This window comes from Prunus mume, linkage group LG1 (genome assembly GCF_029339155.1).
Source record: "Prunus mume cultivar Tortuosa linkage group LG1, ASM2933915v1, whole genome shotgun sequence".
Lineage (NCBI taxonomy): Eukaryota > Viridiplantae > Streptophyta > Magnoliopsida > Rosales > Rosaceae > Prunus > Prunus mume.
The window spans coordinates 16,611,375-16,624,763 of record NC_142698.1 but is presented as its reverse complement, the minus strand read 5'-3'; the positions used below and the strand labels follow the sequence as shown (position 1 = coordinate 16,624,763).

General features: G+C 36.5%; 1 protein-coding gene across 1 annotated transcript; it reads right to left on the bottom strand.

The window, feature by feature from the left end:
- Nucleotides 1-7,300: 7,300 nt before the first annotated feature.
- Nucleotides 7,301-8,638, bottom strand: LOC103344526 (ubiquitin carboxyl-terminal hydrolase-like protein). Its single transcript, XM_008248122.3, has one exon. It carries the CDS (start codon nt 8,290-8,292, stop codon nt 7,762-7,764), a length of 531 nt encoding a protein of 176 aa, XP_008246344.2. The 5' UTR covers nt 8,293-8,638; the 3' UTR covers nt 7,301-7,761.
- Between the last annotated feature and the right edge of the window lie 4,751 nt (nt 8,639-13,389).

The window sequence follows — 13,389 nt, the reverse complement described above, 5'->3', positions numbered from 1 at the left end:
GCACTCCATATTCTTAAGCATCTTATAGCAATGAGCATTTCAGGATAGACATTTGAACATGATAACATTTGTCGTTGTTCCCCTCTTATTTTTTGACGGTGGAGAATTATCTGTTGGTTGTACATTTTTGTTGAAAATGAGAGTGCAAGGATGTGAAAACCATTTGTACCAATCTTCGGAAAATGTGATCAACAAATGAAAGCGAAATACTTGGACGTGAGCAATTTTTCTTCCCGTCACCATCATGTCTTGGAAGAGAGCAAGTTATACATCATTCATCCATTTTGTGCAGGTCGCATGATCATGTAGTATATGTTAGCGAGATTCTAACTTAATTAGGAGATTTATTTCCTAGTTTATTATGATTATATTTCATTTTTTTTGTAAAAATATTGTGTAATTAGGATTTTATCTTTTTTCCTAGTTTGACCATACTAGGGTTACATCCTTGTATTATAAATATATCTTTTTAGAGAATGAAATACAACCTGAAAATATTCTACCTATATTGTTTGACTTGGTATCAGAGCCTGGTTTTCTGGTGACCTGTGTGTTGTGTCCACTGTGTTCTAGCCCTATATATATATATATATATATACATTTTTTTACCTGTGCCGTGTGTGCCTTCCTGGGTTTGTGTGTTATGCTATAGTGTCCGTGCCTTTACTGTGTTCGTGTTATTCCTGTCTTCGTGCATCTACCGTATTTGTGCTTTTGCTGTGTTCAGCTGTGTACTCTATCGTGTTCGTGCATCTGACATATTTGTGCCTCTGCTATGTTCCTTTGTTCTACCGTGATATGTTAAGTTTCTGCTGCAATTATGGGTGATAACTCTATTGTTGATGTTGTTGATGCTTCTTCTACAAAATTGTGTGTTTCTGACTCTATTCCAGGTACTAGCTTCAATACTTGGATAATTGACACTGGTGCTTCTGATCATATGACTTATGATGCTAAATTTTTTGATGAGTTATCTAGTAACACCCGTGACCCATACATAATTAGTGCTAATGGCTTGCTCTCTCCAATTACTAGTGAGGGCACAATCTCTCTCACTCCTACTATGTTATTGTCTCGTATGTTATTAGTTCCCAATATCCATTATAACTTGTTATCTATTGGTCAATTACTTGATACACTTAATACTTATGCTACTTTCTATCATACACATTGCATTTTTCAGGATGTCAATACTCACGAGACGATTGGACATGGTAAATGGATAGGGGGTTATATTATTTGACATTGCCTTCTGCCTAGTTCCTGATCGTGTCGTTAATACTGTTCAAAGTTGTAGTGTTAAAGACAAACAACAAATTTCGTTATGGCATCGTCGCTTGGGACACTCATCATTTGGCTACCTTAAGCGTTTATTTCCATCTTTATTCCGCTCTTGTGATGAGTCCAATTTTAAGTGTGAGACATGTATTTTGGCTAAAAGTCATTGCATTGTGTTTCCTTTGAGTGACAGTAAAGTTGTAAAACCTTTTGATTTAGTGCATTCTAATGTGTGGGGTCCAGCTCGTGTTACTTCAAACAGATTTCGTTAGTTCATCACATTTATTGATGATTGTACCAGATTCACTTGGGTTTTCTTGCTGAAAAATAAACATGATGTTGCTTCCATTCTTCCAGAGTTTTGTACAATGCTGTATACTCAGTTTCATGCTCGGGTCAAAGTATTTCGGACTAATAATGGAGGCGAATATGTGAATAATACTTTGGAGTCTTTTTTCCATACTCAAGGTATTATTCACCAAACGACAATCCTTTTTACTCCTAAACAAAATGGTGTATTTGAAATAAAGAACCGACAATTGTTTGAAGTTGCATGCTCACTCATATTGGATATGTATGTTCCCTATCATCTTTGGGGTCATGCTGTTCTGTCTACTGCCTATTTAATTAATCGTACTCCAAGCCGGGCTCTTGATTTCAAGATTCAAAGACATGCTGTGTTTGGTAACCATGTTTCCCCTGTCTCCGTCTCCAAGTTACCCCCTAAAGTTTTTGGGTGTGTTGCCTATGTTCATGTCTACTCTAATCAATGGAGTAAACTTGATCCTTGTGCTCTGCGATGTGTCTTTATTGGTTACTCTTTTACTTAGAATGGTTATAAGTGCTATCATCCACCTACCCAGAAGGTGCATATTATTTTGGATGTGACTTTCCATAAAGAAGTGTCATATTATGTTTCTCCCTCCTCTTCAATTCAGGGGGAGATAGGGAGTGAATTGGAGACTCTTGGATTAGAGAATCTTGGACTTGAATTGGAGAATAATGTTTTTGAAGATACTGATCTCGAGAAGGAAACGACTGGTTGCATTAAAGCAAGCGACTAGTCACCCATATCTAAAGATGAAACATGTGGTTTTTGTGAAGAAACGACCGGTCGCCCTTTGGAACTTGACCGATTGCCTATATATGGAGATGAAGCAGGTGCTCTCGGTGTTGAAACAATCGGTCACATTGAAGTAAGTGACCAGTCGCCTGTATATGAAAATAGTGACAGTGATTCTTGTATGGATGAGGTCGATACAATACCCCCTCTGCCCTGTCAGTGCCACAATCTACTCGTGATAGTGAATCAAGTGAGATAATTTCTAATGATCTACCTGTATCAACTTATTAGTTACCCCCACGAACCACTCGTGGGACACCTAAAGTACAATATTCTCATGATATACATGCCAAATCTAAATATCCCATTAGCCACTATGTGTCAACTCATCATTTGTCTATACGCATCATATTTGTGTCAATAATCTAGTGTATGTGTGCTAATTAAGCTGTAGGATGCTTTATCTAACCCCAAATGGACGGATGCCATGAATGTTGAAATGGATGCCTTGAACAAAAATAAAACATGGGATTTAATTCCTTTGTCACGAGGGAAGAAAGCTGTTAGATGCAGATGGGTGTTTACTTTGAAGCATAAGGCTGATGGTTTCATTGACCGTTACAAGGCTAGACTGGTAGCAAAAGGTTATGCTCATACCTATGAAGTGGATTATTTGGAGATTTTTGCTCAAGTGGCAAAGCTCAATATTGTGCGTGTACTATTGTCCCTGGCTGCTAACTGCGACTGGCCCTTATTGCAATTCGATGTCCAAAATGTGTTTTTACATGGTGACCTCAAGGAGGAGATTTACATGGATCTCCCTCTTGGTATTCTTATAACTTCTAAGGAGGGTGTTATGTGTAAATTGCGGAAGTCCTTATATAGATTGAAACAGTCTCCAAGAGCATGGTTTGAGAGATTTGCAGCACATATGAAAAAATTTGGGTACGTGCAGAGTAACTCATACCATACTTTATTTCTAAAGGATCATAAAGGGAGGAGATTTACATGGGTCTCCTTCTTGGTATTCTTATAACCTCTAAAGAGAGTGTTGTGTGTAAGCTGCGGAAGTCCTTATATGGATTAAAACAATCTCCAAGAGCATGATTTGAGAGATTTGCAGCACCTATGAAAAAATTTGGGTATGTGCAGAGTAACGTAGACCATACTTTGTTTCTAAAGCGTCATAAATGTAAATTGACAGCTTTAATTATTTATGTTGATGATATGATTATGACTGGCGTTGATCAGGCATAAATTCAAAATCTTCAGAAGTATTTGGCTTCCGAGTTTGAGATGAAATCATAGGGTGATTTGAAGTACTTTCTTAGGATTAAAGTTGCTATATCTAAACATGGTATCTTACTGTCTTAGAGAAAGTATATTTTGAATTTACTTGTAGAGATTGGAATGTTAGATTGTAAACTAATTGATACCCTAATAAACAAAATAATAAGTTGGGGTGTATCATGATCAAGTCTCTATAGATAAAGAGCGTTATCAATGACTTGTGGAGAAATTGATTTATTTAGCTTATACACGTCCTGATATTGCATATGCAGTGAGTGTAGTGAGTCAGTTTATGCATTCTTCTAGTGAAGATTATATGGGTGTTGTGATGTGCATTTTGAGATATCTAAAAGTAACTCCTGGTAAGGGGTTAATGTTTTGCAAGTATGGTCATACAGATGTGGAAGGGTATACGGATGTTGATTGAGCTGGTTCAATCACTGATAGACATTCTACGTCTGGGTATTTCACATTTGTTAGTATAATCTTTTTACTTGGAGGAGTAAAAAGAAAAAAGTGGTGTCTAGGTCTAGTGCAGAGGATGAGTACCGTGAGATAGCTCAAGGTATGTGCTAGTTACTATGGTTGAGAAGATTGTTGAGAGATCTTGGGTTTGGACCCCAAAAACCCATGAATTTGTATTGTGATAATAAAGCTGCAATTGCAATTGCGCATAACCCTGTGCAATATGATTATACAAAGCACGTGGAGGTTGATCGACATTTTGTTAAAGAGAAGTTGGATGCTGAAATTATTTCTTTTTCGTTTATATCATCCGAGTATTAATTGGCAGATGTTCTTACGAAAGCTGTGTCTACTACGGTCTTTCTCAACTCCCTTGACAAGTTGGGCATGCATGACATCTTTGCTCCAACTTGAGGGGGAGTGTTAGCGAGATTCTAACTTAATTATGAGATTTATTTCCTAGTTTATTATGACTATATTTCTTTCATTTTGTATAAATATTGTGTAATTAGGATTTTATCTTTTTCCATAGTTTGACCCTACTAGGGTTACATCATTGTATTATAAATACCTCATTTTGGAGAATGACATACAACCTGAAAATATTCTATCAATATTGTTTGACTGTATATTGGAATATAGAAAATATTATATTTTATACATATCACACAGGTAGTTTCTTGATACCATGTACTCAACATTCTGAACTTATATGTGGTTTATCTATAAGAATAGAAGCATGTCCATTGAATTTTGACGTTGTTATGAAAAAATTTGTTGGCTTTGCTTGGTCATTTAACTAGAACCAACTCATTCCTGTGAACTACGAATTGACTTCCAGAAAACACAACTAGTCTTAGCTCTCAAGGATAATCTAGTATTGCATCAAACAATTCACAGTTTTAAACTGCTTCTTTCAGAAAAGCAAATACATATCTGACATCAGTCTAGCTTGTATAAATTTAGGCAACAAAACATCCAAGGGGTTAATTTCAAATCCACATACATCCCATTGGGCAAAAAGAATGTCTTTGTTGCAAAAAGGGTGTGCCTTTACAAACAGGCTCAAAGTAATTGACCTTGTGTTCTTTCAGCATCCTCCAAAATATCTTGGAAACCAGATAAATTGAATTGCATTAGCTTAGTGTCTCTAAGAAGTAATAAGGAGCATTGCTAATAAAATTAGTTCTGTAAATTGTAATTGATTAAAAGGCTTAATCCTGCTATAATACTCAAAACCAAACTACAACATGCTTGGAGAGATTAAGTAAGGTCAACTTTTTAGAGAGCTTCACTAATATACTCAAAATAGGGGTTGAAATTATATAATAATAAAAAATTCACATGAAATGCACTTTAGAAACACACATAAAACCTATTTACTACATAAGAAATTAGTGTTGAGGTTCCTATAAATTACGTGACAACCACTGATCAACTTAAAAGAACCTCAACACAAAAAACTTAAAAAGCACCCAAAACAAGTCTAACCCAATTTTATAAATAATAAAAAACCCAAACAATTCATTACCAACAAAACATCTCAAAAACCGTAACTTCATTAACATGTCATGTTGATAATGACTGTAATATTCCACACCTTTACTGTCATGTTGATTAATGGTTGTAATGTTTCAGTCTAGGGTAATAACACAACCAGTTTCCTATGACATCTTATTTATAATGCATATCTACCTCTGTAATGTTCTAGTAGGGTAATAACACTGCTAGTTCCTATGACATCCTATTTCTAATGCATGTCTACTCCTGTAATGTTCCAGTCTAGGGTAATAGCATTGCTAGTTTATTGTCATGTTGCTATTTCTAATGCATGTCTACCAAAGAAATGATGAAGAAAGAACAAACTAGAACAACTCAAAACAAGCCGAGCCTAGATTTTTTTTTTTTTTAACCCAAACAATTTATTATATAAAAAATTCGCAGAGTATTAAAAACAAGCCGAGCTCTGATTGTTAATACTATTATGTCATAGAAGTACATTATTAATACTCTGTCATTGAAGTACACTGTTAAACAAAAATGAGATCTATAACTGAAATAGTAATAAAAGATAAATCGATCATCAAAACTTAAAATACATTCCAGAAATCAACTAAAATCCGAATTAAAACACAAAATTCAAGCAAAAGATAAAAAATTCAAGTCCAAATCAAACGACGACGACGATAACGATGACGACGTGGCGAAAGAGGAGTAGAGCTAGGAGCATGTGATCGAGGTTCGTTCAAGGTTTCGAACAATCCCGAAAAAGAAGAAAAAAAAGAATAAAAGCACAATTTTAGAACAAGAAATCAAAGGTGAAATATTGAAAATTGTAGATCATGAATGAAAAATATAGTTGGACTTGAGACTGAGCTTCAACAGAAGCTCCTCTTGCTCCAACTCCAAGAAAGCACCAGCGAGAAAGGAAGAAATGAATCTGATTTGGTTTTTTGGCAGATTTGATTTTTTTCTTAAATCCATAGTACAAGGGCAATATAGGTTTTTTACACATACAAATAAGGTAAAAAATAGCTATTAAATTGAAAAAAATTACAGTTTGTCTATTTTTGAGGTTTTTTTTTCGGATGTGTTTATAGTTTTAAATGGTATAGGGTTTCTTTATAAGACTATGTCTAAGATTGGGTATATAACTAAATTTGTAAACTTTGTATGGTCCTCTTCCAAAGATTTTAGAAATCAAAATCCTTTTGTGAGAAAATCTTTGTCATTGCAATCTAAGGATTAGTTAAAATATGTATCTTTTTGACAATTTTCAATACAGAATCGATGACCTAGAAGTTGATCAAGGGGCAAAAGCAGAGACTGTGCTGCCTGATTCAATTTTAGGCTGAAAAACAATTTAGGCATTTGGAGAAGCTTATTCAAAATGAACGCATGACATTCCTAAACATCTGGCTGACCACCTCAACATTGCACCATAAAAGAGATTCTCAAACCGAATCCATGAAGTCCACTCAGATGACCAAAGCTCACTCAAAACAGAATAAAGGTAGAAAAAGACATACCGCAGATGCTTAATTAGGACGACGGCAATATCTTTTCTAAGAAGCCTATCAATGAGGCACGCCTGGGCTCATCATTCATTGGATTGAGAAAGTTACAAATTTTAGAGTCTACCCAATATCAGAAAACAGTAGCACATAAAACAAAAGGCATGAATGAATTTACAAACTGAAAGAATTCAAACATCAAATAAAAGCTTCAATTTCTTCAGGAAACAATGTGGGACGCATGCGGTTTCCCCAAATTCCCCAAGATGTGATAGGCATTTGTGTACCAAGCAAAACAAGAAGAATAAATTCTTGAAACCAAATCAAGCCTGGTTTCTGCATCTGCTGTCTAAGAGCCGCCCTAGCATATATTCTTGAAACTAATATGCACTGAACATCTATTATCACATTCTCACACCACATATCAAACTGTCAAAATGCCCCAAAACCATCTATAATCCATCCATAAGGTACACCTACTATCATGAAAGAGAGAACAACAAGGCTTTTAAATTAAAAAAAAAAAAATCCAATCGGCCTTGTCATCAGTATGAAACTTCCACAACCTCTTCAATTCATTTTGACAAAATTCTCAACAATCACTTCCACACAACAACAACAACAAAATAGTGTAGGAAGATAAAATATCCTTCAATCGGTAGTATTTGGGGAGACAACAATATCCAAGTGGGGATTGCACTCTTTAGAAAAGAAATCATTCTTCTCCATAAAAGCACTCAACATCCCAAAAGTGAAATTCGGGTGCTCTGGGTCGCTGGTCTGAGACCCAATTGGTGAACCCGGAGTAGAGGGTTGCGTGAAACAAAAGTAACAACCTTTATTGCCACCGCCATTAACACCAGCTCCAAACCTCTTACCTGAAGAAAAAGAACAAAAAGACACAGAACAAGAAGGTGCAGAAGAAGCCCTCGTCTTGTTTTTTCTGGGTAATTGCTTCTTGGATCTTGTGAAGGGATGCAGGACCACCTGCTTGGCCTTTCCAAAATTTCTTGACAACCCACTACCCCTAAACCCTCTCTGCTTCTTTGTATGCCCATCACCGCATTTGCATCTACCAGGGGACCCACCACCTTCTTCTTCATCATCATCGTCACCATCATCGCCCACAGAGCCTCCACCACTGCCACCAACGCTTGCTATCTCCTTATCAACCAAAGACATCAATTTTATATAATCAATCTCACTATTTTTACCGCTAAAAGCAAACTCCAAAAAGGACCAATAATATATGGATCATTAAAGTTATGAACTTGATAAAAAAAAAAAAAGGTTGGACTAAAAGAGGAAATGGAGGTGACCCAGATGAGAATTCGACTTGAATCGTTTTTCCCTGAAAAAGGGACAGAAATTAGAGATTTCAGATGAGGGGGAGCTCGATTTCTCCGCCAAAGTTGTAGGAGGCTCAAGGAGTTGCAAACACCGTTGGGTTATAAATTTCCGACCCACGAAACTGTAGACCGAATTTAAATTTTAAACCTTTCCACATGAGAAATAGAAAACAAATTAAAACTTCCCTGTATGATTCTAAATTGACCACTTAATCATAGAGATCAGAGGACACGTGGTGGTTTTTTGATGGTTTAAATGGCCTGGTCCTGTTGTTAGGTTTAGACTTGGTGACTAGCTGATTAATTAAGAAAATGACAATCTTCCACGTGTCCTTTTATCCTCTGATACAAGCAGGAACGCACGATTCTGATCTTCTTAATTGTTTGATGCTTCATGTGAACATTTCTCATGCTAAGATTTTATTAATTAGTTTGCCAAAATTTGTCAAATAACAATTAGGTGCTGTTTATTATGAATTTCGCATCAATCAATATCGAATTCTTCCACGTTTCTTGGTAAATTAATGATTACATGTTCTTAGCAGAGCCATTAGGAGACTGGCACCACAAACCATGAGATGAGAGAGTAGGAGCTTTTTGGGACCATGGAACACCAAGATTGAGAATATGCAGTGGTGGTCTAGTAGATTCACACGTTACCGAAGTAGTTCACTTCAAACTCGAAGTTTTGACTTCAAAAAGAAGCAAGAAGAACAGAAATAATGACAAGTTTGGCACATGTAAGTAAGTTGCAAGATTTTCTGGTACAAAGTAAAGGTTTGGTAAGGTATGACAGTTGGACAAATTAAATCAGTGGTTTGATTTTGTATGTCCTCAATAACATGATGTATCAACAGGCTGGAAGATTGGCATAAATTTTTTGTGTGGTTTCTGAAATCTCTTCTAATAAACAATTTGGAATGGGATCAAATGATATGGTTTTGAACTTGCTGATCACCAATGTGTTCCCAACCACCCTGATTTGCTTTCCACAAGTCTTTATCACTATTATTTGGTTCTTTGTGTTTCAGTTTCATAATTCTGCAGATGACTTTTGTAGACATAAGGCTTTAGCTTTCCAGGAACAGAGTGTCATCCATGAAATTTGTAGCAGACATGTCTTTCCTTGTTCAAGATATGCATACAACTTCAAAACTAGAAAACGGATTTCATGATGTGTTCAATAGAATAAAGGTTTGGTTGGTCTTATAAAGGTTAACGAACAAAAGCTGATCATTATGATTGAACCATCGCTGTAAAGGAGCAAGGGTTGTGGCTTTTGGTCCCTCCTCTTTCCATTTTCTAGCCAACTAATACAACCCTAACCCACTTTCCTCAACCCTCCCTCTTCTCACATCCTATCTCTCTCCCTTTATATATAGGCAAGGAGAAGAGCATTACTAGTGTGATCATGACCACTTTCTGCTAAAAACCTAGTTTGTCCGAGAAGAACTCAACTTGAAAGCAGATGAGGAGGGCATACCGAAAAATGTTGCGGGTGGTGCCTTGCATGAGCAGAAAGAATTTCCGGACTGACTCCTGGAAAGACATAGAGGAAATACTCAAGAGTAAGCTAGCAACTATCAAGGAGGAGCCAGAGACGTGTGAGGAAAGCCTTACACCGCCACCAAGACTACGGCGTTTGGCGAAGAAGGGACAGAAGATGGGATCAAAGGACATTACAAGGCACTTTCTCATGCCAAACTTCAGCCTCAAAGACTCTTATTTTCTATTCATGACTGGCTTTGCATCTAAAAGGTCGCTTTAGTAGGGAAATGCTGATTTTATTGTGCATTAGGCTATCTCCATCAGGAAAACCACCTAAACGTCTGCTTGTAATAACTACAAGGAAGGGATCATCTAAGGGGCCCGGCCAATTGGTTGCCTTGCTTTTGTTCAACTTCTTTAACATTGTGTATAGTCTGTTCCTGTCATAATCAAATTCCACCTTTCCTTTACATGTAATTGTCATATTGGTACCCCTTTTTTTCTTTCTATTTTTAAAAAAATTGTGTAATTCTTATGAAAATATGTGTTGGCATGAATATCATTATCATCACCATCATCCTTGCCTTTACCCCAACCTTATGGTCGGCCATATGAATTATCTTCGATTCTCTATGCCGGAAAATAATCATCTCAGCTGTAGCAAATCTTAACTAATTCCTTCACAGTAATTGATCAATTAGAATTACCATGTCTAGTCCACCAAGTATATAAAAATTCCTCCATATCTGCTTCCCTTATATTAAATGGTGAATGGATAAATTATGAGAAATCTAATGGAGTCATTTGTAGGACAACTATGCAATATGCTCCATTTGCTTCATGAACTGTAAATTCTGTCTACTAGACCATAAAAACTAGTTCCGAGTGAAAGCAAATAAGAAAAGCAATTATATGATTTGAGACAGAGAAATGTACAATAACAATCAAAGTATCATGCTATTTGATACAGTTCCTAATTGGTACAATATTGGGGGTGCATTTGATGCTGCAGGCCCTGACAGATGAATGAGACAGAACTGGAAGCCCCCATTGAGTGGAGAAGATAATACTGGGATATGCTCCATCAGCTTTCATTCTGTTCACAATGTCACCGCATATCCTTGCAAACCTGCTTGGCCATACAACTGAAGAAAAAATCTTCAAAGTAAGCTTCCGGGAGCGCGATAACCGCAGACCCTTCAGTCTTCCATTAATTTTCTTCACCCAATGCCTTCCAGGCCTTCCCACCTTTTCATTCCTTTTGGTTAGCTTCTCATATTGACATCCCAACCTTCCCCCAACAATGTCCTGGAAACCCATCTGCTGCACTGAGGACCAAGAAGATAGGAGAAGCAGAAAGGAGGTGAGATTGTAGGACTTCTGGTGTTGTTGAGTGCTACAGATATATAAAGAGGAAGAGCTAGTGGGGGCTAAATGGAGGCAATGTATGAAGATTCTGGTTTTAATGTTCATTCAAACACATAATAGTAACAGAAAGAGACTGGTATTACTTACATTGTAACATTAAGATTCCCTATGACACATGGCTACCTTCATATTTTAGCTCAATATACTCTGCATTGAGAAAGAGAGACAGATACATTGATATAATGCCTTGTATATCTGCCTTTTAACACATGGCTACCACCACATACATAACCACCTCTGTGATTGTAAGCTGCTCTCTTGCTCTCTTGAGTTTATTAAAATGAGATGGAGGAATTGTTATATGATTAGAGGAATATTACAGGCATGTGCAATGATTGATGTCCATGTTAGGGTTGAAAATCAGAGCCAATCATTTGCTAAAGAAAGTGAAGTTTGCAGTTGCGATCTTTAGCCAAAAGCTGATTTACTTGATTCTTTACTAATCTGATACTAATGAGTCCATAATCAAGTCAAGATTATGATCTGTTGGTCTAATTTGTCCTTCATTGAACAAAATAGTGGTTGGGCATTGGCAATGGTTTAATTAAGGTGTCATGTTGGTTTTTTGTGCACCCTATTTTGGTCTGACTAAGAAAAGCTGCACCATATTGGTTGGGCCTTCATCAGTTCCGTGGGATCAATTTTGAAAGGCCATAGTAGTTGACCTAATTAAAGGGAGGAAGCCCAAGAACTAAATTATCTGAAATTTTCACAATGTAGTCCAAAAGAAGGCCTAGAAATTGAGCACTAGTGGAAAGGTATGAGTTTGGTCTCACTGTAAAGGACCCACTAGTGTAGTGGTTTGAAGTATTTTATTTCCTTGGACAAGATTCTAGGTTTGAGTCATAGCATTTGTGTAGTGTGTCTGAATTTAGTACGCTATCGCTCCTCTCAATAAGAAAATTCCTAAAATTTTTATAAAAGTCACCATCTAATCAGGATGCGTAAAAAACCCTCCCTCTCTCAACTTTTAGTTCTGTAAAGTTTAGCAGACCAAACAATTAGCCACTTGGTGTCTCTCATGATACCAATTGTTAATTGACTTCTGGTCTCTCTCATATCATGCCGTCAACTGCCAAACCTAAACTGTAGCCATCCAAAATTGAAAGCTTTCTATCATGTTTTAGCTTTAAGGTTTTACGGGAAAGGGAATTTGAACTTAAAATCTCTTTCAATATTAAGAAGAAAAGTACCACTAAATTATGAGCTTGGTTATGTTGATAGGCTAAATAGCTCGTATTGTAATATTCAACCTTATGGCATATACTCTGGAGCCAAACCCAATTGTTAATCAATTGCACAGATTAAGGAAATACATCTGTCTGTACCCTCAAGATTAATTGACAAGTTAAATACCCTCCCATAAGAATTAATATTGGGAACATAACTAGAGGAATATTAGTACTGTTGGAACAAGGAAATGTAGGTGCCTCATCATGACTCATGCCATCTTAAGAATTATGACTTTGCTTCTGTCTATATTTTCCAGCTAGATATTTAAGCTCCCTGTTGCAGTCTGCAGAACCTTCTTGTCAGATCTACTTAAGAGTCAAACGAATATATAAAGAGCTTTCCACATCTCATTTTGCTTAGCAAGTATGTTACCGTTGCCATGCAGTCACTTTATAAATCTGGTTGACTTTGTCGCCGAAGATTAATATATGTTCTAAGAAACCCTATTTTTCCTGATGATGAGCAAACACATATCCTTTTCTTGCGCAAGTTTTTTCCTTTTTTCCACTGGGTGAATTGTCAACTGAGCACATTCATCTTGACGATGAGTTGTCTTGTCCATGAAAACAATAATGTTGTATTAATTCCATTAATTTTTATCTCATTTTCTCAAAAATAATTATAACCCTCCTAAAATTGCTTCCCAACTCAACTTGTTAATGGTATCTGTCTTTATCAGCATCTGAAATGAAAGATTCTGCAAACCCAGCCAACCCATAAAGATGAAAGATAAGCACTTTGTAGAAAAAACCCTTTTATACATCTGTCATGCTGCTGCAGA

Coding starts and splice junctions, on each gene's coding strand:
- LOC103344526 (XM_008248122.3), bottom strand. CDS start 8,292: ATGTCTTTGGTTGATAAGGAGATAGCAAGCGTTGGTGGCAGTGGTGGA.